The 24433-nt window shown below is 51.3% G+C and overlaps 4 protein-coding genes across 8 annotated transcripts; 2 read left to right on the top strand and 2 right to left on the bottom strand.

The window, feature by feature from the left end:
* Positions 1 to 1765: 1765 nt before the first annotated feature.
* LTB (lymphotoxin beta) lies at positions 1766 to 3728 on the bottom strand. 2 transcript variants are annotated; one of them, XM_060164247.1, is made up of 4 exons: positions 3546 to 3728; positions 3095 to 3146; positions 2823 to 2897; positions 1766 to 2402 (listed from the first exon to the last, which is right to left on the bottom strand). In XM_060164247.1, exons 1-4 carry the CDS (start codon positions 3705 to 3707, stop codon positions 1948 to 1950), a joined length of 744 nt encoding a protein of 247 aa, XP_060020230.1. In that variant the 5' UTR covers positions 3708 to 3728; the 3' UTR covers positions 1766 to 1947. The 2 variants fall into 2 exon arrangements, with proteins under 2 accessions (XP_060020230.1, XP_060020229.1); XM_060164246.1 differs by lacking the exon at positions 3095 to 3146 and having other exon boundaries at positions 2229 to 2402; positions 3546 to 3707.
* Positions 2385 to 9764, top strand: LST1 (leukocyte specific transcript 1). 4 transcript variants are annotated; one of them, XM_060164243.1, is made up of 5 exons: positions 2385 to 2724; positions 3223 to 3510; positions 8540 to 8638; positions 8971 to 8993; positions 9524 to 9764. In XM_060164243.1, exons 1-5 carry the CDS (start codon positions 2679 to 2681, stop codon positions 9671 to 9673), a joined length of 606 nt encoding a protein of 201 aa, XP_060020226.1. In that variant the 5' UTR covers positions 2385 to 2678; the 3' UTR covers positions 9674 to 9764. The 4 variants fall into 4 exon arrangements, with proteins under 4 accessions (XP_060020226.1, XP_060020225.1, XP_060020227.1 ...); XM_060164242.1 differs by lacking the exon at positions 2385 to 2724 and having other exon boundaries at positions 3089 to 3510; XM_060164245.1 differs by lacking the exons at positions 2385 to 2724; positions 3223 to 3510 and adding an exon at positions 8092 to 8163.
* A 502-nt stretch (positions 9765 to 10266) lies between these two features.
* On the bottom strand, positions 10267 to 12583 carry NCR3 (natural cytotoxicity triggering receptor 3). The gene is made up of 4 exons (XM_060164241.1): positions 12504 to 12583; positions 10720 to 11064; positions 10442 to 10549; positions 10267 to 10313 (listed from the first exon to the last, which is right to left on the bottom strand). Exons 1-4 carry the CDS (start codon positions 12577 to 12579, stop codon positions 10267 to 10269), a joined length of 576 nt encoding a protein of 191 aa, XP_060020224.1. The 5' UTR covers positions 12580 to 12583.
* An 8993-nt stretch (positions 12584 to 21576) lies between these two features.
* On the top strand, positions 21577 to 23358 carry AIF1 (allograft inflammatory factor 1). The gene is made up of 6 exons (XM_060164240.1): positions 21577 to 21717; positions 21892 to 21953; positions 22039 to 22105; positions 22452 to 22493; positions 22683 to 22845; positions 23153 to 23358. The coding sequence occupies exons 1-6, from the start codon at positions 21693 to 21695 to the stop codon at positions 23235 to 23237; spliced, it is 444 nt and encodes a 147-aa protein (XP_060020223.1). The 5' UTR covers positions 21577 to 21692; the 3' UTR covers positions 23238 to 23358.
* The last annotated feature ends 1075 nt before the right edge of the window (positions 23359 to 24433 follow it).

Below are 24433 nucleotides of genomic sequence, written 5' to 3'. Positions count from 1 at the left end.
TTAGAAAAGAAATATGGCCTCTTTCTGGGAATTAATTCTTCATTGGCCTCTCCTTGGGGGTGAGACGTGGCTCCCTGAAGTTCTTTCTCCACAGGGCTTATGATCCCTGCCCCTCACCCCTTGGACTGCTCAGGGGCTCAGGAGACCCTACATAAAACAAAGCCCCACTGAAAATGCCCCTCCCCCAAGAAAGGAACCTGAACTTAATTAGCTCTCCCTCAGGGCCCTGGAATTTCCAACTCTGGGAATTCCTATCCAAGTGGGGGAAATCCCGCAGCTCAGATGAGATTTCCGGCTGTTGCGGCCTGAGCGAAAGACCCCGGGGAGCGGCCAAATTCTCAGGTACCTGAATCACAGCCAAGGGACTTCCAGGCAGTCGGGCACCTGGGCTCCAAACCGCCTGATCCCGCCCCACGCTCCTCCCCCTGCCAGCCCAGTCCTAACTGTGCAACCTGAACCAGTCGCTGAACCTCATCTATCAAAGAGAAGTAGGAACGCCCACCGCGCACGGGGCCCCCTGAGAACAGAAGACCTAAACTCTTCACAGCAGAGCAGCTAGCGGAGCACTCGGTGAATTCTGGCTTTCTCCCTTTTCCCAGCCCCCGGTCTTCTACCCGCTTCCATCTCTCAGTGGATGGAATTGAAGAGGAAGAAGAAAATAAAAAACAAGGAATAAGATGTAGGTGAAGGACCCACCCCCCATGCCAGCTTGGTCTCCCTGATTTTCCTGGCGAATGATGAGGAGAGGGATGGGAGGTGGGTGAAGTGGAAAGAGAAATGCATTCCTCCCCTCCGGGAAGGCTCTTCTGGACACAGAGTCAAAGACAAATATGGAGTCAGAAATGAAGACTCAGAGAGTGGCAGCCCTCACTGGGCTCTGAAGTTGGGCTTTCCTTCCTGCTAGGGTTGCCAGGCAGGGGGAAAACTGCCGTGTGCCGCAGAGGTGGGGTGACCTGCTGGGGTAACCTAGATAGAGCCTTGGATCCTCCTCCAGCTCGGGGCTGAAAGTCGGTCACGGGGTGAAGAGGCTGCTGTTACTCACTCTGGGGCCCCGACACTTGCCCACTCATGGAAAGGGGACCTGAAGCGTGACTGCGGGGTGAGGACGTTCCATCCCACCCTGGACAGGGCCAGGTGACATCAGTTTTTCCTCCTCCCCCGGTTCTCCCTGGTGTCCTCGGGCACTATCCCCACCCCATCTCTCTTTCTCAACCACCATCCCAACTCCTTCAGCCTCCTCCCTTCACGCCCGGGTCCCCACCCCCACTGCCCCGCTCCCCGAGCTGTGTGTCTTCCCCTGGAGAAGAGTCGACCAAGGCTAACAGGGCCTTCAGGCAGCTAGCAGGGCGGAAACGCTGTCCCCTCAGTGCTTCATCATCAGCCCTCTTCGGGTTTACTCTGCTGGCTGGGCCTTTCTGAGTGGTACTTGCCTTCCCCGGTAATGACCCCTGTCACTACCGGGAGGGACCCAAGAGAGAAGAGTGCAGTGTTGAGTCTGCGGGGACCATGTGGCCTTGAGAATCAGGACGCTTGGAGATGCTTGGGGGTTTGTGGAGAGCCCTTTCCTTCTACCCTCTAAATGGGCTAGTGCTGGGGCAAGGCCATTCAGAGGCAGGGGTGGGTGGGACCCACAGATCCCCATCCCAGGGAACAGAGGCCATGCCAGGTGTTATGAATTGTTTCAAGACACCAGGAAAATACAGAGACTATTTAACCAACATTTGTGTACCCGCCCTGAATGAAGACACGTCAGCATCTCAGCATCTGTACCGGCAGCACTAAAGCTTTACCTTCTTTATTTTCACCAGGCTCAAAATCAGTTTCCAAACAGTCTTCTCCATTTTCGCCACGGCCATGGGGTCCCTGGTGTCTGGGTCCCCAATATCTAGGCTGATTCGTTCACATACTCCCACCATGCAGTAGTCGTTTTAGGGACGCGGGTAGCCCTCACCCCACCATCACCGCCCCAAAGAAGGTCTTTCCTCTCCTGTAGTCCACCATATCGGGGTGACTGATATTGACGTACACCCTCTCGCCCCTCCGGAGCTGCACCAGGCCGCCGAACCCCACGCTCGTGTACCAGAGAGGCCCGTACTCGTGCCTCTGGGCGGGGTCCAAGACCGGGCTCACGGTCTCCGCGCCCTCGAGCAGTAGCTCGGGACTCCCCGATCCATAGGCGCCCCCCGCCCGGTACAGCCGACTGAGCAGCGTCACGGAGCGGTCCAGGGGGTCCCCGCCGGGAGGGGGCGCCCGGCCCCGGTAGCCGACGTGACAGTAGAGATAATAGAGGCCATCCTGCGGGAGGGCCAGCCCCTCGGCGCCCGAGAACTGCGTCCCGCTCCTCAGAAACGCCTCTTCTTTCTTCGCCTCCCAGCCTAGCCCCTGCCCCGTGGTCCAAGCGCCTGCGGAGAAACGGGCCAGTCGGCTCTCGGAAATCCGATCCTGAAAGGAGCGATCCAGGCCTGGGACTTCTGGGAGGGTAGGCCTGAGGGACAGTTGGGGCTTTTAACCCACTGCAGGAGTCCAGCCGGGCTGGGGGAGCGGGGTGATGGCGCTCTCTCTGCAATGAGTACGAGTTGGGACTGAGGGCACCTGGGTGTGCGGTACAGAGCGCTGTGGTGGGGAGATCCAGGCCGGGTTTTGACTCCTCCGGCGGAGGGGGAAAGCGAGAAGCTACAATGCTGGGCGAGCAGAAGAGTGCGTACTATAGCAGCGGTGAAGCAGGTGGGCTACCCAGCACGGCAGTAACAGAGCAAAGGGACTCTAACTGTGGGCGAGCAGAACTGGCACCCTTGGACCCTTCAGGTCTATGAGATCCTTACCAATGAGGTGGGCAGCCGGGAGCCTGGGGCTGAGATCTGTTTCTGCCTCCTCCTCCACCGGCAACTCCCGGGACTCTGGAAGGGGCGAAGAGTCCACGGTTGGGGGCAGGGCAGCCACCCACGTGTAGTCACCTTGAGAGGACAAGGCGCCAGGGCCCAGGGATGGGGCACCTGGATTCCTGGAGGAAGAGAGTATCTGGGGATGCTGATGGATGGGAGCTGGGAGTCCCTGAGGGGCAGAAGCAGGGGAGGGGGAGGTGGTCGGCTCTTACCAAATCGCTGATGGGCCTGTGCTTGGGCGCCTGGGTCAGCGGTCCCTGTTACCTGAGTGGGTGGGGTCACAGGGCCCAGAGTTCAGTCTTAGCTGATGCCAACCCCACCCCCCCCATTCCCAACATAGATGCAAGCTCGACTTGGGGTTTCTCCCACCAGCCCCAGCCTCAAAACACACCTCCCTGGAATGGAGAACAAGTAAGGCATCTGTACTTGGGCAGAGAGACAGAGGCCCAAGTATGTCTTGGGAAGAGGAGAAGAGACATACAGACAACCAGAAAGGGGCTTGGTGACATCAGGGCACAGCAGCATCACAGGAACGTGGAAAGAGGACCAGCAAAGAGACAGAGGAGACATCCCCACTGGGGGACAGCCAAGCCAGCTGAGCAGGAAGAGGCAAGAGGCACAGCCAGAGGTGAGGCCCTTGGAGGATTTGTGGCAGCCACTCACCAGTCCGCCCTGCTCGTGGGGCACCAAGGCCAGCACAGCCAGAACAGTGATAGGCACAGCCAGCAGGAGGGTCACCAGGGAAGCGGCTCCTGCGACAGCCAGCAGGAGGCATCCCTTCCCCTGGGGCCGCCTACCCCGGCACTCCAGCCCCAGCGCCCCCATTGAGACTGAGCCAGGGCCAGGGCAGGGGGGCTTTCATACCTCAGGGGTGGGGCCACCCCCTCCCTGTAGACCCACACACCTGGCTGGGACTTTCCGAACACCCCTGCTCCCCTCACCCTGCTTCCTGTTTACCCAGAGCTAGGGTGGGGCAGCTGGATGCCTGGGTTCTCTGAACTGGGGAGGGAGCTGGGGTGAAGAGACAGGCATTCAGGGTAGAGCTGGAGGGGGCCTTAGAGATCTTCTGACTCAGTGGGAAGGGAAACTGAGGCCCAGAGAGGGAAGCTAGCTTGCAGAAAGTCAGGCAGCTGCAATGAGAACACAGAACTCCAGATTGCTAGTGTGGTCTGCATTATTCTTCTTTTTTTTAAATTAATTAAGTGATTGATTGATTGATTTTGGCTGCGCTGGGTCTTCTTTGCTGCACAGGCTTTCTCTAGTTGCGGCGAGCAGGGGCTACTCTTCGTTGCGGTGCACGGGCTTCTCATTGCAGTGGCTTCTCGTTGCGGAGAACGGGAAATGGGCACGCGGGCTTCAGTAGTTGTGGTACGCAGGCTCGCAGGCTCTAGAGCGCAGGCTCAGTAGTTGTGGCACACAGGCTTAGTTGCTCTGCAGCATGTGGGATCTTCCCGGACCAGGCATTGAACCCGTGTCCCCTGCATTGGCAGGTGGATTCTTAACCACTGTGCCACCAGGGAAGTCCCTGGTCTGCATTCTTCTGCACCCCAGAGGTGGGTGCTGGAGGGAGGGCTGCATCCATATCCCTGAGGTCAAGGGCTGGAATAGGAGGACCAGAACTGGAGTCTTCAGGGATGGATGTCTAGGTTCCAAAGAAGAACCTGTCCCCACACTGGACTGACCTCCTCCTCCCATTACCTTGCGCCCTCCAAGCCCCCAGAGCTAGGTGAGAAAGGCAGAGTTAAGCCAGTCCACGGTGATGGCAGCTGAAGGGGGCCTCAGCCTCACCACTGACTATTAACTCACTGAGGAGGGATGGAAATAGAACATTACCTCCCTTGCTACATAGCGTGTAGACAGGAGAGCAATGAGGCATCCACCCCCAAAGAGCTTCACAGTCTAGAATGGCTCCATCCATTTAGTAGATGCTGACTAAGTGTTAAGTGAAGAAAGGAAAAAAGGATGAATGAGTAAGCAAAACAAAGCAGTAAGGACCAAATGAATGGTGTAGTCGGCAGAGCAGTAGGAGTTGAAGGGAGGAAAAACCAGGTCAAGAAAGTTGGAGGTGGTCCCAGATCATTTCCCCTTCTTGCTATCTCTGTGTGTTCAGGTAATAATAATAACAACATAGCTAATATCCAGATAGCATTTGGTATGTGCCTGCCACTAACCTACACACTTTATATATAATAATGCTCTTTCTTTCTTCCTTCCTTTTTCTTTCTTTCCTTCCTTCCTTCCTTCCTTCTTTCTTTCTTTCTTTCTTTTTCTTTCTTTCTTTTTCTTTCTTTCTCTCTTTCTTTCTTTCTTCCTTCATTCCTTCCTTTCTTTTTGGCCACACGGCGTGGCATGCGGGATCTTAGTTCCCCAACCAGGGATCAAACCCGTGCCCCCTGCGGTGGAAGCGTGGATTCTTAACCACTGGACCTCCAGGGAAGTCCTATAATAATGCTTTTAATCCTGATAAAAACTCTTAAGAGGGGAGCTTCCCTGATGACGCAGTGGTTAAGAATCACGGGCTCTGAGACAAGAGAAGCCACCGCATTGAGAAGCCGGTGCACCGCAATGAAGAGTAGCCCCCACTCGCCGCAACCAGAGAAAGCCCGTGCACAGCAAAGGAGACCCAACGCAGCCAAAAATAAATAAATAAAATAAATAAATTTATTTCAAAAAACTCTAAGAGGAAACTGAGGCACAGAGAAGTTAAAGAACTTGTGGAAGGTCACACAGTAGTAGCAGAGACAGGATTTGAACCCAGGCAGTCTGGCTCCATACCGTTAACCACAAGACAGTTTAAAAACTGAGTACTGACTTCAGATTTGTCCATTTCAGGGTATGTAAATCTTACCTTCCTCACTCCCCCCAAAAAAGAATAGGGAAACAAATACTGAACTTGAGTCAATGATAAGCATGGTAAAGGGTTTAGAGGTAAAATGTACTGATGTTTGCAACTTTGAAAGGTATCAAAAAATGAGATGGATTGATAGATATGTGATAAAGCAAATATATAGAAGAATATTAATTGTAGAATCTAGGTGGTAGGGATAGGTTCACTGTACAATTCTTTCGATTTTTTTCTATGTTTGAATGTTTTAATAATAAAACATTTTGAAACAATATTTTCCTACTGTCCTGCGTGGGAACACTGTGGATGGGAGAAGGGAAGGAAGTAGCAGAAAATTTCTGAATCTGGAGAAGGAAATGCAAATGCTTATGGGCCCAGGCACCAGATCTCCTCTTCAGTCCTTGCTTCCACATGAGCTCCCAAGTCTTCACCCTCCTCAAGGACTAGGTGTGCCATCCTCCAGCATTTATCTCCCTCTCCATCACAGTGCCACTATGAGGCCTTCATCTAGGTCCTTGGACTACCACCCTTACTTTTGTGCTCAATATCAGAATGTTGCTCGCTGCAGGAAGGCCACCTGGATTGCCCACACCTCTTTTCCCAACACCAACTTGTCATCAACTTTCTGTCCTAGATCTATCAGCAGTGCTCATGTCGATCTAGTCTGGCTGTCTCTGACTCTCCTGTTTGTTAATCAGTCAGCCAAGTGCCCTGTTAGATACAGCCCCAGAATACCAGGAGAGTTACCCAAATCCACTGGAACTCCCAGTCTGCCTTGGGAGCTGGAGTGTGTGTCCACACATACCAGGATCATGAGCTCTCAGTGACACAGTGTAATTGGTAAAAGTGAATCAGGGAAGGCACCTAGAAGGGATATGATCACTGACGACTTGCGGGATCAATAGGATGGCTGGAGGGCTTTCCTGGTGGCGCAGTGGTTGAGAGTCCGCCTGCCGATGCAGGGGACACGGGTTCGTGCCCCGGTCCGGGAAGATCCCACATGCCGCGGAGCGGCTGGGCCTGTGAGCCATGGCCACTGACCCGCGCATCCGGAGCCTGTGCTCCGCAACGGGCGAGGCCACAACAGTGAGAGGCCCGCGTACCGCAAAAATAAATAAATAAATTTTAAAAAATAGGATGGCTGGAGCTGACAGGGATCACAGGCTGAATTATAGTCCTAGGAGCCTGAAAGGAAAAGATGTTGTAACCCTAACCCTCAAAGCCTAACCTCCTCTCCTAACAATGCTAGGGAGGCACCCAGGCTGGGGGAGAAGTTAAACCAGAGGAGGGGCAGGAATGTCTGAGGTGGCAACACTTTACCCAGGCAGCTCCGGTCAGTCAGGAGTCTGTCCAACCGCAGGCCACAGACTCTAGGTAAGCTGGGCGAGAGCAGGGAACCCTCATGAAGGAAACCCAGGGAGGGGACAGTCACCCCCAGAGTGAGGTGAGTCTAAGGTGAAGGAAGGGAGAATATGGCTTTGAGGTTCCCTGGGCCCTGGGGGGATCCTGTCTGGCCTCTGTCTCCGCTTCCCAAAGATCTGCAAACAATCCACTTCTGCCGCCACCCCCCCCCACCGTGGCCACCGCAGGCCCTCCTCCACCTGTGCTTCTGCTCCCCACCTGCCACCCCCCCATGTCCCAGCCTTCCTCCTGAACCCAGGATGGTCTCAGTTTCCACACCCTGGTCACTGCCTCTGGCTCTGGATGAAGTCAGCGGCCCCCTCTTCACCCTCAAACAGGAACCAGTGGTTGTAGGGCAGGAAGTGCCTGAGAGGAAGTTATGGGCCCCAGACGCTCCTCCATGCCCCCCTTCAGCCCCAGCAGTATCTGCCCAAGGGAAGCGGCTCTCCACACCAGCCAAGCGGGGGGCCCCCCTTTCCCAAGTTGCTCTGGGGCTGAGGGAGCGGCCGTAGGTGCCAGGTGGCGCTGGACACCACCTTCCCTATTTTCCCACCAGTCGCCACGCACCCTCCAGACCCCAGCTCCTGCCTCAGCCCCCTCACCAGAAACTAGAACTATCCAGTGCTGGAGAGGCCCCTATGAACCAGCTGGTCAGCCTAGGGTCGGAGAAACAGAGTGGGCTCTGGAGCTGGACAGAGCTGGCCTTGAACCCCAGCTCTGCCACTTCTGGGCTGGACGTCCTTGTCGGAGTCCAGCCTCGAGTCTCAGGTCCTTCACCAAGGAAATGGGCACAATACCCTACATTGTTATGGGGATTAGCAGTGACGAATAGAAAGAGCCCAGTTCAGGGTTGGCACATAGCTAAGGCTCCTCAGCCTGGGAAACGATTGTAACAGGGGCCCCAGACTTTACAGATGAGGAACTTGGGGCACGTGACTCACCCCAGGCCATTTAGCCTGGAAGAGCAGCGCTAGGTTTCCCAACCTGCAGGCTAGTCTTCAGTCCCCAACCTAATGGAAACTTGTGGGATAAAAGGTAAGGTAACCCTCCGCTCAGGGAACAGTGGATAAAAAGCGGTGTGTGCGCGGGTCGTGGGTAGGTGGCCAGGGTCTCTTGGGGCCAGCCAGTGCAGCAGACAAGGGGCTTCATGGGGAGGCCCAGAGAGGGCAGCAATGTGGTGGGAGGTTTCTGAGGGGCGAGTGGTCTCGGGGACGAGCGAGTTAACTGATGAGTCATGGCCACCTCTGGGAGGAGGTGAGGGAACACAGTCTGGGGTGAAGAACCTCTGAAAGGATGGTTTTCTGTCTCTAAAACTGTTGGAGAAAGAAGCTGAGATCCCCGACCAACAAGGAGGACGGGGTAAGCTGCAGAGAGAAATGGGCTCTCTGACACTCACCCCTTTTCCCTGCAGACATATGCCCTTACCTATATGGGGGCCTAGGGCTGGGGGTGCTTCTGTTCCTCGTCATGGTCATTCTGTCCGTCTGCCTGTGTCGGCTCCGTGGGAGAGGTGAACCCCACCCTCACCTCCCTCTTACCCCCTCACCCCTCACCCCCGGGCAACACCCTGGGCCGTCCCCCACACACCCTTTCCTCCTGTGCTCCCAGACGCCCCCATCAACCCTCACTGGCCCCTCCTGCCTGAGGAAGGGGGTAGAAGTTGGGGGGTGGAGAGGGGAGGGGAGAGTGTCCAAAGAGAGGGACCTTGGCTTTTGGCTGTGGGAACCACAGGGAGGTTGGCAAGTGAGGAAACACCTGCTGGGGGTGGGGAGAGTGGGCGAGGAGGGCTGGAGGTGGCACAAGGGAGACAAGGGCCAAGCCGAGCTTCTTCTTTTCTTCCAGTGAGGAGGCTGGAGAGGAGCTGGGTGAGTCTGGGGCAGAGAAGTGCGTGATGGGGCAACAAGTGGGGGCTGAGGTCGGGGGGCAGGAGAAGAGGGAGAAACGAGCCGGAGAGACAGAGAGACAGAGGAAGTAAGAGAGAAGCAGAAAGAGGGAAGTAAGGGCTGAGAAGAAGAGAGGAAAGGAAAGGGGTAGAGATGGAAAGAAGAAATAAGACAGAAAGGAGAGAGAGGAAGAAATGAGGGAGAGAGAGACAAAAGTGAGAGGCAAAAATCAGAGAGAGAATGAGAGAGACACAGGGAAAATGAGAGAAATCAAGAGAAAAAGTAAGAGAAGGAGATTAAGAGTGATAGAGGGGGAGAGTGAGAGAGTAAGAGAGACACAAAGGGAAAAGGACAAGAGAGGGAGACAGAAAGAGAGAGAGAGGGAGAGAGCGCGCAAATAGAGGCAATGAGGTAAGAAAGCGGGGCAGGGGAGCAGTGAGAACTCAGAGGGCAGCGTCAGGGGAGGGAGGCTCCTGGGGACCTCCTGTCAGCACCCTCTGTCCCGGCCCCAGGCCCAGCTCTCGCAACAGGAGCTCCACTATGCGTCCCTGCTGAGGCTGCCTGAACGGGAGGGACCTGACCTCGGCAACCAAGAAAGGGAAGGCAGCAAGGAGGACCCCAGCACGGACTATGCCTGCATTGCCAAGAACAAACCGGTCTGAGCACCCCCAGACGCCTCGTCCAACCCAGGCGGTTGGTCAGGGCCATGCTGTAAAGACCAGTAAACACCCAGTAAAGACCATGGTCTCGCCACCCTCTGTGTCTCAGGCTTCTCCATCTACCTCAAGCCCCAGCTCAACAGGGCCACCATCAAGACCTAAGCAACTTACCCTCCCACCCATTCTTACCCACCAGGGATCCACTGGGTGAAGAAGGGTGTTTAGGGACCCAGGCTCCCCTGAAGGCCAGAAAAGAGCATTTGTCTGTGGGCCACTGAGAAGTAGAGCTAATCATGTCTAATAGTCCACTTTTCTCAGGACAAAGGCCTTAGCCTCCTGGGGGGGAGAAGGAGGTGTGTTGAGTCTCAGGATGATGGTGGGAGGGGACTCTAGGCACAGTCCTGGGAAGCTCCCTCCTTGGACCTTTCCAGACCAGACTTGGTAGAAGGCAGAGTAAGAGTTGGGAGAACCCAGAACAGGGCACATTGGGTCATCTAGAGCAAGAAATACACAAAAGGAGTTAATGGTGGGGCAGAGAGGGATTTATTGGGGGGTATCTTGAAGAACTTGGAGTCACTGGGGTCTGAAATCACTCATCAGAGGCCATCCAAGGAGTGGCAGTGTGTTCCCATGTGACAGTGGCCTGGTGGAGAGGCCACAGGGGTAGCTCAGTAGCTGCCTGCTTCTCTCCGTGGTCTCTGTCTCCACCTGCTCCAGCCCTCTCAGTGCCCCTCCCACCTCTGCGCCCATTGTCCCGGCTCCACTACTCACATTTGCCCTGGTAATAGATGGTGCTGCCCATGGCCACTGAGAGAAAGCTGAAGGCATAGAACCCAGCCCGAAGGAGGAAGACTGTGCCGGCAGCTAGCTGAGGAGGTCCTGCATGTGGGTGGGGATGGCGAGGGGGAGAAGGGCTTAGGAAAGGAGGCCCTGGGAAGAAGCGTGCACAGGCTTAGGGAGGACAGTGGGCCTCGGGGAAGGACTCTTGACTCGACTACCAGGGAGAGTGGGGCCTCCGGCCAAGGAGGCACAGCTTCCCAGCACCTCACCTTTCTCCACCACCAGCAGAGTCCCGTTCCCTGTTCCGACACCCAGGCCCAGCACCTCCACCCTGCACACGTAGACTCCGGTGTCACGGGCTCGGGTGTCCCAGATGTGCAGCTCAGCCTGGTGGTCACAGAGGAAACGGGAAGACGGAAGAGGGGCCAGGCGGCCCCTGAACTCTGTGGTCTCATTCCTCACCTCCTTCCCTGGGGCCACTTTGTCCTGGTACCACGTGACAGAACCAATGGCCAATTTCCCTTGGCTGGCATTGAAGGAACAGGGCAGGAAGGCAGGGCTGCCCTCCTGGGTACGGATCTCAGGGGGCTGGGACACCCAGAGAGCACAGGATCCTGGGGGCAGAGAGAAGACCCAGAGAAACACCTCCCCAATTACTCCAAAGAAAAAAGACAAGAGAGCTTGCAGTAGACCATCCCTGCTGTACCCCACCCACAGAGGGCCCAGAGGGACGAGCACTTCAGATGTCTCATTAAGCCTTTCCTCTTTACCAATCTAATTTCTTAACATTGCTTATTAAACTGTTTTTCAAATTCTTTCCCATACCAACTCTCACCCTCACCCTCTCCCATCATTCTCCAGTTCCATTCACTAGTAACATTTTGCTGAAATTTAACTTGTCACAGTGAAAGTGAAGCTCATTCATGAATGTGGCTGCCTAGTTAACTAATACCATTAATTATATTATTCCAGGTATTATCTTAGTACTAATAGCATTCTGTTGCATACCATCCTTGCTACTTTGGTTTTTTTTGTTGTTGTTGTTAAAGAGCATTAACTAGGGCTTCCCTGGTGGCACAGTGGTTGAGAGTCCGCCTGCCGATGCAGGGGACACGGGTTCGTGCCCTGGTCTGGGAAGATCCCACATGCCGCGGAGAGGCTGGGCCCGTGAGCCATGGCCGCTGAGCCTGCGCGTCCGGAGCCTGTGCTCCGCAGCGGGAGAGGCCACAACAGTGAGAGGCCCACGTACGGCAAAAAAAAAAGAGCATTAACTAATTAAATCTCCAGGTGAAGATATGGCTATAATTGCTTGGGATCCCTATTTAACTTATCTAAAATGATGAATTAAACCAATTATTAAAATTCTTGATTAAATTCTCTAGTTAATGAAATTTACCAATCAGTCTTCTATTTCAGTGATTCTCAAACTTGAGAGCACATTGGAATCACCTGGAGTGCTTGTTAAAACAGATTCCCAGGCCCCACTCCCAGAATTTTTTATTCAGTGGGTCTGGAGTGGGTCCTGAGAATTTGCCCTAGGTCCCCGCTGACGCTGATGCTGGTCTGGAATCCACACTGAATTTAGTCAATGAATATGTCTGACAATTAAAATCAGTTTCATTAAGAAACTTAACTTAGATTTAATTAGATCTCCTAAACTCCTAATTATATCTAGACCCTAGATAATAAGCCTTGTTTAATAAGTTTATTAAACTCATCAAATTAAAACTGACCCCTTAAAAAGATTTGACCCCTTCCTTCAAGCCCTTCCTTCCTTCAAGCCCTTTTTTACTGGTTCTTTAAACTTTATCTTGTTAGGAACGTGGCTGGAAAGGAAGAGTTTTAGGATGGAAGCTGGGGAATGACCTTCCCAGCGGGTGACATGGAGGGAACTGCGAAGTGGGGAAGCCCACTGGGTATCAGCTTTATTGAGGGATGCCCTGCTTTCAGCCCCCACCCAACCTGCTCCCCTGGGACATCTATGTCCAGCCTCCCCCATCCTCCATCCTCCCAGCCCCACACCCCTCAGGGTCCTGGGAGAAACCCCTGTCACCTGGATGGACCGTGATGAAGATGAGGAACAGCATCCGGGCCATGTCGAAGGGTGTTCCTGTTGACGAGGGGGACATGAGCAGTGAGGTCTGGGTGGAGGAAAACGACCCAATAGTTCTGACCAGGACTTTGGTCACTGGATGGGGGTGGGGAGCTTCCTGTGACACACAGGACTGACACATCACTTACAAAGGACCTCAACGCCCCAGGGCCTGGGGCATCAGACGCATGCCTCCCTGAGGAAAGAGGATGCTGCTGACGGGGGTATCTGGGTCACTAGGAGGTGGGGGCAGCATGTGCGCATGTTGCCTAAGTGTTTGAGGGGGAGGGGGGGCTTAGATGGCCGGTCATGCTAGGGTGGGTGGGTGGATAGGTGAGACCAGGATGTGGTTCCCCTATCTTGTGAGGTTCAAGAAGACCAACCCTTTACCAAGAATCAGCCTCCAAGAGCCTTATCTGGGCTCAGAGCTAACCTACTTCCCCTCCCCTTGGCTCAATAGCGCCCAGGTCCACACTATCCATTCCCTTCCTTCGAGTCCGGCCCTCCCCCAGGGCTGCTCTAGAAATTCTATAAATGAGAGGATTAGCAGAAGTCAGCTGATTGGTCGTGGCGACAGGGAGTTGCCAGGGACTTTGTCTGTTTCGCTTAGGATGTGTTGACTTGGGTGGATTGGCAGAGTGAGTGCCACTGATGGGGAAGTTTGGATGCATTCACATTCAGATCCCCATTAAAGGAATACACCTCTTGCAGAGGTCTGCTTTACCAGGTGTGTTCTGCACAGATTTATCACCCACTGGTCAATTCACTCATTTTTTATTTTATTCATTATTTAGCTAACATTTATTGAGAAATCACAAAGTGCCCCCATTACGTGAAATGCATTTTGACAAACCCAAATGAAATACACATTATGTTACACATAACTCCAAGGTTATGCAGGGATTAGTACAAGAGTATGCAACACACTCTTGTACATGCATTACACACCTACATGAGATAACACAGCACAGAGAAAAGAGGATGATGTGTAATATGCCGGGTGAAGCCTGCCCAGCCCTCGCCACACATTTTCCCTCTGGCTCCTTTTATATCAGTACATATTCTTTCTTTCTGGCTGAGTTTCTCGCTGTTTCACAATACATCCATAGATTGTGCAGTCCTAATCTCCACTGCAGTGATTTGGAGCATTTTTGGAGAAGTAGTAATTTTATGGTTAAGAATGCTGGCTCGGGGCTTCCCTGGTGGCGCAGTGGTTGAGAGTCTGCCGATGTAGGGGACACAGGTTCGTGCCCCGGTCCGGGAAGATCCCACATGCCGTGGAGCGGCTGGGCCCATGAGCCATGGCCGCTGAGCCTGCGCGTCCGGAGCCTGTGCTCCGCAACGGTGAGAGGCCTGCGTACCGCAAAAAAAAAAAAAAAAAAAAAAGAATGCTGGCTTGAAGTCAGGCTGTGATCAGCTCCCCTACAAACTAGTTACATAATCTTGAACAAATTATTGAACCTCTCTGAACCACCTAGACAAGCACGGTACCTCACAATCTGGGAAGGAGTGACTCAGCCACTCTCTTTTAGTGGAGTGGCTGCCTCCTCAGGGCCATCTAACCAGAGGCTGTGGAAATGTGGTGCCATGGCAAGGCAAGGGCTGCCCCCTGGTGGTCACAGAGAAGGGGGAGGCCTGAGGCACCAATATGTGGCTTTTCTCAACTGGGCCTTAATTCCAGCTTCTGCCCTGTCCCTTACCTTGCCTTGTCCTATCAATGCCCCATCCCCATCCCCAAAGGGTCAATGTGGAGCAAATTGTCTCTTGTACTCAACTGTGGGAACCCCATGGTTTGGGGAGGGAGGGAAGATCGCCACCAGTGGAGTGGGGGTGAGGGGCTGGAATGGGCAACTGGCCTGAGGATAAAACTCTGTATTTCACAGGGCATATAATTAATCACATGGCACTACTCCATGTCCCAGGGCAATGCAGCTTAGAAGCCAAGTCAACATAAATAGGAATCATGGTTCCCCTACTTACTGTAAAATGGGAGTAGCATCTGTCAGTTTTCAGACTCCACTGTAGTGGAGGGTCAGTGTATGTTAGCCTTTATCTCCTCCCCAGTCCTGAGCTAGAATGACCAAGATTATAGCTGGGCCTGAACTCAAAGGTGCTTTGCTCTTTCAACCTCTTTTGTCCACCTAAGATTTCCAGTATCCAAAACTGTTGTGGATTATGAAGACAGTACTTGGCTTTTCTTAAAGTCCATCTAGAATAAACCCTGGTGTATGTGTGGATTCAAGGACCCTTTCAATAAATCTGAGACCCTCTAGGGCACTTTAACCTGTGGGATGGGAACTGCTGTGCTAATAAGCTCAGCAAACTCAAGGATGTAACTTTTCAAAAGAAACTTTTACCAGGTACTCAAGAAGAAAGGCCACAAGTAGGAAAGTTGTGAAATGGATGTACACACGTCTCTGGTCTGATTGCTTTAACATCCAGCTGTGGGCTGCCTTGAGGGTGGTCAGGGCCAACAAACTCCCAACTTAGAGCTTAGAGCAGGAAAAGAAGTGAAAAAAACAGAAGGGATTCTGGAATCCCAGCACAAGTGATCCCATCTCACCTGGTGTTTCCTCCTCTACGTGTTGGCAAGGGTGAGACTTGGGTGACTTCTCCTCCAGCTGAGTCCTTATAAATATTTTTCAACTAATTAATGGTTCTCAGGATATACTTTCAACCTCTGACCATGACTTCTCTGAGGTTCACCCCACCTTCTTTGGCCTCTCCTTCTTGCTGTCACTGTCCAACTCCCTCACATTCACCAAGAGCAGACGCCCGACTCTCCAGCTTCCTCTCTATTTCAATCTCTGCCACCTCTCTGGAAGATTTAATGTCCATGTATATGACATTATATACAGATGTAAATATATATATATATAGTAAAGTACATAGATCTTAAGTGTACAGTTTGATGACCTCTGGCAAATATATACACCCATGTAAACAGCACTGCAATTGAGATACAAATCATTTCCACCACCCCAGGAAACTCTCCTATGCCCCTCTTTGGTCAATCCCCTTCCCCTCCCAGGAGCAACTACTGATTTATACCCCTATAGATTAGTTTAATCTGTTCTTGAACTTCATACAAATGGAATCCTAGAGTATACACTACTGTATCTGGCTTCCTTCATTCTGCATAATGTCTGTGAAATTCATCTATGTTGTTCCAGGTATCAGAGGCTTGTTCCTTTTTGTTGCTGAGTGGTATTTCATTATATGGATGTCCCACAGTTTGTTTATCCATTCACCTGATGATGTACAATTGGATTATTTCTATTGGTTTGATATTATGAGTACATCTCCTATGAACATTCTTGCACACAATTTTCAAATTACTTTTCTATGCACTGATTTCACAGTTCCTTCACCTTGTCCACTCCATCCATCATCTTGACTCTACATGACCTATACCTTGGATCTTTTCTCCATTTTACCTCTTCTTTCACAGGGACATAAAAGCAATCGGACCTGAGTCCCTCCCAACTCCTGTACCCTCCACATGTGCTTTCACACCATTCTCCTGTTGGAAGACTTTTGGGATGTTTCTCTTACCTTCATTCAACTGAGCATCTACTATGGGCTTACCTAGGCAATTCTGTCATAGCCACATTTTTTTTTAATAAATACATTTATGTCTGTCTGTATGTATTTATTTTTGGCCGCGTTGGGTCTTCGTTGCTGTGCGGGCTTTCACTAGTTGCGGTGAGCGGGGGCTACTGTTCATTGAGGTGGCCTCTCTTGTTGCGGAGCACCAGCTCTATGCGCGCAGGTTTCAGTAGCTGTGGCACGCGGGCTCAGTAGTTGTGACTCGCAGTCTCTAGAGCGCAGGCTCAGTAGTTGTGGCACACGGGCTTATTTGCTCCACAGCATGTGGGATCTTCCCGGACCAGGGTTTGAACCCGTGTCCCCTGCATTGGCAGATGGATTCTTAACCACTGCACCACCAGGGAAATCCATAGCCACAGTTTTAACTACTGCTAGTCTCTGTCGAGTCCCCAGTCTATATCTCCATCTCAATTTGTACCTTTACCTCAGGCCTCTTTCTGAGATCTGAGTCCAGATTATCTAACTTCCCTCTAGACATCTTCCCCAGAATGTACCCCAGGCATTTCAAAATCATCAGTGTCTACCCAAACCGGGTCAGCCTTCTATATTCCCCACCCCAGTGAATGGAAACAATCTACCCAGTCACTCAAAGCAAAATCCTGGGACTTATCCTATTCTGCCTTCTCCCTCCATTCCCCCAACCAAAAAAACCCCAAGTGCTATCCATTCTGCCTCTGAGATATATAAGTATCTTTCTCTGCCTTTTGATTCTCACTGCTAGTTAAGGCCCTCATCATCTCAGGATGAAACTAGGACAACTGCTTCTCCGATGGACAGTGGGTTTCCTCTCAATATTCATTCCACGTCTCCCTATCTGAGCATCAGGGCTCATCCATCTATTCAACTATGCCTTTACTGAGTGCCTTCCATGTCCTAGACATCCTATCTTCATCTTCCCTGATCTCTCTTTCCCTTACCTCTCTCCTTATCTCTCATATATCTCTGTCCACAGCTCTATTTATTGTCTCACCATCTTTATTTTTTATTTTATTTTATTATTATTATTTTTGGGGGGGTACACGGGCCTCTCACTGTTGTGGCCTCTCCCGTTGCGGAGCACAGGCTCCGGACGCGCAGGCTCAGTGGCCATGGCTCACGGGCCCAGCCGCTCCGCGGCATGTGGGATCTTCCCGGACCAGGGCTAGAACCTGTGTCCCCTGCATTGGCAGGTGGATTCTTAACCACTGCGCCACCAGGGAATTCCTGGTCATTTCTTTTTGTTACTCATTTTTTTTTTAAAGCTTATCAGTTTGGGTTTTTTTTTCGTATTTATTTATTTATTTGGTTGCACCAGGTCTTAGTTGAGGCACGTGAGCTCCTTAGGTACGGCAGGCGGGCTCAGTTGCTGCTCGTGGGCTCCTTAGTTGTGGCATGCAAACTCTTAGTTGCGGTATGCATGTGGGATCTAGTTCCTTGACCAGGGATCGAATCCGGCCCCCTGCATTGGGAGCGCAGAGTCCTATCCACTGCGCCACTGGGGAAGTCCCACTCATATTTAAATGAGATAGATTTTTCTAAACTATTAACAGGAGGACGTTTGGTGGGGGGTCAGAATGGCTTTCCAGACTTACAAGTACAAGGACTCCTCCTCTTTTGCCATCACAATGGATTATTTCCTTAAATTTGGCACCTCTGTGTAGCCACTACCTCCTTGGCCTCTGAGAACCTCTCCCAGTTAAGTAAGCATTTACCCCCAACCTTAGGCTTCTTTATTTCACAGGAGACCTCACAGGCTGCCACCTCCCAAGTGCACCTAAGGTGGTGCACTTAATATTAGGAGAATTTTGCTGCCACATCTGGGTCCCTTTGGCTGCTTTAAAACATTCTCTCTCCACCTTTACGGGTATTTGAATCTGTTCAGTCAGCACTGCCCTCAGCTTTTCCCTCCAGGGGTAAGGCCTTTCCTCCTAGGAAGGAATATTTTCTTTTCTTTTTTTTTTTTTTTTTTTTTAGCAGTTACCGGGACCCTCGCTACTCCCCTGCTCTTCTCAGAGGCACTCTTGGGGAATGCCTGCTCAGCGGGGAATTTGGTCACACGGACACATAAATCGGAGTTTGTAGGTACTCTGTATCTCCTAGCTTCACTGAAAATGTAGCGCGCGCGTGCGTGCGTGCGTGCGTGCGTGTGTGTGTGTGTGTGTGTGTTTGTGTGTTTCCAACCTCTTTACAGGAGTCAAGAGGGGAAATTTAGAAATAAACTGCTGCCACATTCCCCTCAAAGCCCTACAAGGAGGCATTTTAGAAAAGAAAAGCCTTTGGCAAAAGCGATGTTGGTGACTCGGTTATGGTTCTCCAGAGCTGTACCTCGTAGACTCAGAATCCTAACTTGTTTTCCTGCCTCCCGGAAAGCCTCTTGTTAACCAAGCCCCTGAGTCTGGTGCATACACCAGGATGCCCTTTTGTTCATTTGCAATAAGAAATAGAGCTACAGCAGAGATCCGTTTCTTCCCAGCCCCCCACACTCCCTCCATACACACATGTACACTGTATCATTCAGGTTCTCAAATTTGGTTCATTTGAGGAAATAGTTTTGTTTTGTTGTTTTAATTCGGCTGGGCTGGGTCTTAGTTGAAGCATGCGGGATCTTTAGTTGCAGCACACAGGATCTTTTTTTAGCTGCGGCATGCGGGATCTTTAGTTGTGGCATGCGAACTCTTAGTTGCTGCATGTGGGATCTAGTTCTCTGACCAGGGATGGAACCCAGGCCCCCTGCATTGGGAGCGCAGAGTCTTAGCCACTGGACCACCAGAGAAGTGCCCAGAGATAGTTTATTTACCAAGGTGCGGGTCAGGTATAGGGGAATCACAAGGTATATTGCAACCCCGGCCCAAAGGGATGAGGGGAGGAGAAATTACAGCAGTGGTTTTTACTCATTTTGTGCCACTGATCTCTTCAGCATTCTGGTAAAGTGTAAAATAAAAAATATATAACAAAGTAAAACAATTACATTGAGTTCCAGTTATCAAAATATTAATAAAATATTGGGATAGAAAAAACCATGTACTTATTACCGCATTAAAAGACGAGATTTAAAAGAGAGGCAAGTTGGGACTTCCCTGGTGGTCCAGTGGGTAAGACTCCACGCTCCCAGTGCAGGGGGCCCGGGTTCCATCCCTGGTCAGGGAACTAGACCCCACATGCCGCAACGAAAGATCCCGCATGCCACAACTAAGACCCGGCATAGCCAAATAAGTAAATAAATATTAAAAAAAGAAATACAGGCAAGTTGAAGTTAGACTTTAAAAAAGATGTATCAGTGCAAAAGATGTTGTTGGCTTGAGTAAGAACTTTAAACTGTGAAGTGGTCTTTGACAAGGCAACACGTGTAATGTCGGATGTGAGAAGAGGATGTACTTTTTCTTTTCCAAATTCACAGACCACCTGAAAGTTATTCCCTGGGCTTCTGAAACCTGGAAAAGGACAGCATCATGTAGAGCAGGTTGCCTGGAGAGGAGCATTGCCCATAGATGGAGGTGTCAGCCAGCCTGAGGTGACCTTGTGGGAAGGGAGTCAGAGGAATGAATACCTTTAACTTAATGTGCTCCCTCCTGTTGTTCTCCTGCCACGCCCCCCATCAGCAAAGACAGCTAGAAGCCAGAGGTGCCCTTGACATAGTCTGTACAGTTAGTCTCCTGGGGCAGAGGACAGCGTGGGAGAGGGAAAATGGAGGGGCAAACAGAAGACATCCAGGCCCACACACACACACACACACACACACACACACACACACACAGACAAGCTTTCTGGCCAGTGTATTTTCTTCATGTAGGTACACAGGGGACCTAATTCTAACCAGGAGCTCCCCTGGAGAGTGGACAGACATCCAGACACATCCTCACCTCAGGACTTTGCGTTTGCTGTTCCCTCTGCTTGAAATGCTCCCCTCCAATATATCCACGTGGCTTGTTTCCTCACCTCCTTGAAATCTTTGCTCAAATATCACTTTCGCAGAGAAGCTTCCCTAAGCACCCTATTTAAATCTGCAGTCTGCGCGGCCCTTCCTATCTCCTTCCCTATTTTGTTCTCCATAGGCACCTACCACCTTTAATATACTTGTTTATTTTTATTGTCTGTCTCCCCCAATTAGATTGTCCACGAGGACAAGATTTTACACTTATTTGGTTCATTGGCCCTAGAAAGGTGCCTGGCATATAGTAAGCACTCAATAAATATTTGTTGAATGAATGTATGAATAAAAAAATAGATTCCCTCCACTAGGCACCCAGACCATCGGGAGGGCAGGGTTGCAGCTTTCTCCTCAGGGGGAGAGGAAGCTGTGATAAAGGGAACTCAAGAGGCCAGAGTCCCCATCAGCATCTCCTCCAATCATGTGGGTCAGGGAGAGGGCAGTGAGAAATGAAAACTCCCAGCTGCAGAAGGGGAAATAGGTTGGGGGGGCGGGGAGAGAAGGAAAGGTGTGCTCATCAGTGCTGGGGCAGAGTGGATGGAACTTGGGGCAAGGAGCTTAGACAAAAGTGTCTCAGTGAGGGGGACGCACTGTCCTGGCCTCCCCTAGAAGCCACTAGCCAAAAAGAACAGCAAAGGGGATAAAGAGTGTGCCTAGGGAAGACATTTATCAGAGGCTACTCCCCACTCTGTTGAGCCCACAGTGACCAGCAGCGTCCCACCCCTAATGTTGGCCTCACCCCCTGGCTCTTGTATCCACCACTGCTATCTCTCTCAGCACCACTGGCCTGCAAAGAATCTCCTCTTTTTTTTTTTGGCCGTGTCATGCAGCTTGTGGGATTTTAGTTCCCCCACCAGGGACTGAACCCGGGCCCTCGGCAGCGATAGCGCCACAGTCCTAACCACTGGACCACCAGGGAATTCCCCCAGAGAATCTACTGAAATTCTCAAATGCCGGAGCTCTGTAGATTTTACTGAAAATTCCAAAGGAGATAAGAGGAGGGGATTACATTGCACATCCTAAAGCAAACAAAGATTGCTTTGTCAGACACTTTCATATTTCCAAGTGCCTCTCTGGAGCTGACAGGTGGGAAGTGAAGTACCTCTCCCTTTCCAGACCCTGCACCCATCTTGCCACCCTCCCAGATCTGCCAGCAACTTCAGGTTCTTCTCCCATCCACAGTGCAGAAAAATTCAGTCAGCCTTTCCTCAGCTCCCTATCCAAACCTGCATGTCCAGACTTGTGAAACCTGGGCCTCAGTCACCTGAACCTCCAGACCTGTTCAGAGATTCTTTGTTCCTGAGAATAAATGCCCCCTGGGGTCTTACTGACCTTCCCCCACTCCTTTGGTGGCTTATCGAAATATTTCTTTCACACCCACACTGGGCTCCCCTTAAGAGGAATTAAGGAGAACGTTGTTTTCTCATCTCTTTTCTACACCCAGCTCCCCCTTCTTCCTGGGTGCTAGTGTCAGCAGAAGCTGATGGGGAAGTGAGGCCTGGAACTCAGAGGAGGAGGAAATGAGGGGAAAGGGGAAGTTTGGGAGGGAGGCCTCCAGGAAGCTGGTGGGAGAGGACAGCTGGCAGACAGAGAGGTGCCCAGCCTGGTCTGTCTCCTCCAGCATCTGCTGAGCTATGAGCCAAACCAGGGATTTACAGGGTAGGGAAGGTGGGATAGGCAGGACCCTAAAACGGGAGAAAGAACGTGCACAGTCCTGGGCTGTGGGCTGGGAATCTGGCCCATGAAGGCACAGTTGTGATGGCTTCAGGCTGGGCTTGGGGGTGAGGAGAGGAACAGGGCAGTGAGGCTACATTAACCTTTGTGCCCCTTCAGGAGGAAAAGCCTTTGGGCTGCTGAAGGCCCAGCAAGAAGAGAGACTCAGTGAAATCAACAAGGTAAAAGGAAGAACTAAGGGGCGGGGCGGGGCCGGGTCGGGGAGCGTCCAGGAGGGCTTACCCAGGTTCTTGCTTTCCCCCACAGCAATTCCTGGATGATCCCAAATATAGCAGTGACGAGGACCTGCCCTCCAAACTGGAAGCCTTCAAGAGTGAGGGGAAAACTATAGGGGTGGAGAAGTGGGTGAGGAGGGTAGGATTTCCCCAGGAAGAGAGCAGACGGCAGAAACGAAGTTGACTTTTGGGGTGGGAAGAAGGAAGGCTGCCTCTATCGCCATCCTGGTTATAGTCCCTTTCCCTGGCCTGCCCCTCTCAGGAGCCCCTCCAGTTCCCTACACCGTACCAGGGCCCTCAGCCTCCCAACCTTCACACTTCCTCTACCTGCCCCACCTCTTCTTCATCTTCCCCCCCTACCTAGCGCTCGGTCAGTCCCTACCCTGCCCCTGCCTGGGACCCTCCAGCCAGTGCTTACCCTCTCTGCTTTCTCCCCTCACCCAGAAAAATACATGGAGTTTGACCTGAATGGAAACGGAGATATCGGTGAGAAAAGGGTGATCTTCGGGGAGTGTGCAGATCTAGGAAGAGGGAGGTCTTTCCCACAGTGCTCCATTCCCAATGGTTCGGGAGAGGGCCCATCGACCAGGGTAGGAAGGGGAATGGGAATGAGGAGGTAGAGGCAACAGAGTGAGAGAGGCTCCCCCTCTTCTTACCTCCATCCTCTGCCTCTAGATATCATGTCCCTGAAGCGAATGCTGGAGAAACTTGAGGTCCCCAAGACCCACCTGGAGCTAAAGAAATTAATCAGGGAGGTATCCAGCGGCCCTGGGGAGACTTTCAGCTACTCTGACTTTCTCAGGATGATGTTGGGCAAGAGATCTGCCATCCTAAAAATGTGAGGGTCCAGTTCCAACCTCCCCTATACTTACCTGTTTTCTCTCCCCCCACCTCCATCCCCAGGTTCACCTTCTACACATTACTCAGCATGCATTTCTCTTCCGTCTTTTGAGAGACCCTTCTAAGGTGCTATCCTCATCCGTGGTCTGGTCCCCAATAGCCCCCAGTACTCCCACTCCTGCCCTTTTTCCTTCTCCTTCCACCCTAACAAACCTCATCCTTTTTCTGGACTTTCACAGCAGCCTAAAATTCATTCTCTTGAGAGGACTGTCCCCTGATCCCTGTGTCTCTTCCATCTCAATCAGGATCCTGATGTATGAAGAGAAAGCAAGAGAACAGGAGAAGCCAACGGGTCCCCCAGCCAAGAAAGCTATCTCTGAGTTGCCCTGATTTGTGGTGAAGGAGATGTGGTGGGATTGAAGGGGCTTCTATGACTCCAACATGGAAAAAGAACACAAAATTGTGAGCCAGAGCTAAACTAATTTAAATAAACTACCCTCCTTCAGATCAACAGATCAGCTTGGTCACTGTTTGGGGGATTTTTTTTTCCTGGGTTTGGGAAGGAGTGAAGCATCTTTGAGGGAAGGGTAGCAAGGATTTGCCAATATGAGCAATCCATCAACAATTCTGTAGTATGTCTACTACAGCAGGTGGTTTTGTACACCAAGGGGGATTCCAGATGTATCAGATAGCCTTGATCTCCCTCAAGGAATTTAAGTGAGATGAAAAGACATGTACAGACAAAAAATATATCATCCAAGCTCATGATGAAGAGCAAGGATTACCTTGAACCAACATTCTCCATGACTATAAGCTTTGTAACCTCAATGATTATCCATCCTCTCTGAGTCTTTCATTTGAAAATGAGAGTAATATGATCTACCCTGCAGTGCCTGACATATCATAAGCCCTCAATAATGTTTAAAACTTGAATGAATGGATGGATGGAGAGATGAAAGAACTGGTGTTACTGAATTAAGCAAAGGATTCACGACACTATAAAGCCTGATAATTTAAGTGAAAATGAGTCTTGAGGTCCTGTTGGGGACAAGCTACAACAACCGAGTCTACCTAATAAAAGGAAAAGGGGCTTGTATTAGGAGAGTACTGAGGGCAGATTCTGAGCATACAGGATCCCTGGATGGCAGAAAGGGTTAAAAAGCCAGTTCCAGGGAAGGCAGGAGCCTGAGAGTTCCCAGGCCTTTGGTGAGGCTATTCCTGGACTTTTCCTCCAAGGGATCCAGATGGATTAACTCCAGCAACTCCCAGTCATTGGCCACTATTTCAGATTTCCTTACTCCCTGGAAAGCAAGAATCGAATTGGCCCAGCTTGTTTCATGTACCAAGGACAGATCAGGCCCCTAGGGCCACTCATTTTGGCCCTTTCCAATGGTAAAGCCAGGTTGGCATCCTAAAGAGTGCTACAGTAAATGTACAGGACTTCAGATGAGGACGAGATCAATGTGGGTTCAATAAAATATCTGAATATAACAAAATTAATAGCTAAGCTTTACTGAGCACCTACTATACACTGGGTAGATGCTTTCTGTGTATTAATTCATTTAATCTTCTCGACAACTCTGGCG

Source organism: Lagenorhynchus albirostris, chromosome 10, assembly GCF_949774975.1.
Source record: "Lagenorhynchus albirostris chromosome 10, mLagAlb1.1, whole genome shotgun sequence".
Lineage (NCBI taxonomy): Eukaryota > Metazoa > Chordata > Mammalia > Artiodactyla > Delphinidae > Lagenorhynchus > Lagenorhynchus albirostris.
The sequence above is the reverse complement of the archived record's forward strand: the minus strand, read 5'-3'. Positions and strand labels throughout refer to the sequence as shown.

Coding starts and splice junctions, on each gene's coding strand:
- LST1 (XM_060164242.1), top strand. CDS start 3,105: ATGGGCCTGTGCTTGGGCGCCTGGGTCAGCGGTCCCTGTTACCTGAGT. Junction 3,511..8,539: donor GGCAAGAGGCACAGCCAGAG/GTGAGGCCCTTG, acceptor TTTTCCCTGCAG/ACATATGCCCTTACCTATAT. Junction 8,994..9,523: donor GGAGGCTGGAGAGGAGCTGG/GTGAGTCTGGGG, acceptor TCCCGGCCCCAG/GCCCAGCTCTCGCAACAGGA.
- LTB (XM_060164247.1), bottom strand. CDS start 3,707: ATGGGGGCGCTGGGGCTGGAGTGCCGGGGTAGGCGGCCCCAGGGGAAG. Junction 2,898..3,094: donor ACAGGCCCATCAGCGATTTG/GTAAGAGCCGAC, acceptor CGCCCCTTCCAG/AGTCCCGGGAGTTGCCGGTG. Junction 2,403..2,822: donor CCCGGCTGCCCACCTCATTG/GTAAGGATCTCA, acceptor GTTTCTCCGCAG/GCGCTTGGACCACGGGGCAG.
- NCR3 (XM_060164241.1), bottom strand. CDS start 12,579: ATGTCCCCCTCGTCAACAGGAACACCCTTCGACATGGCCCGGATGCTG. Junction 11,065..12,503: donor CTTCATCACGGTCCATCCAG/GTGACAGGGGTT, acceptor CTCTGCCCCCAG/GATCCTGTGCTCTCTGGGTG. Junction 10,314..10,441: donor CATCTATTACCAGGGCAAAT/GTGAGTAGTGGA, acceptor CCTCTCCACCAG/GCCACTGTCACATGGGAACA.
- AIF1 (XM_060164240.1), top strand. CDS start 21,693: ATGAGCCAAACCAGGGATTTACAGG. Junction 21,954..22,038: donor GACTCAGTGAAATCAACAAG/GTAAAAGGAAGA, acceptor TTTCCCCCACAG/CAATTCCTGGATGATCCCAA. Junction 22,494..22,682: donor GAATGGAAACGGAGATATCG/GTGAGAAAAGGG, acceptor CTCTGCCTCTAG/ATATCATGTCCCTGAAGCGA.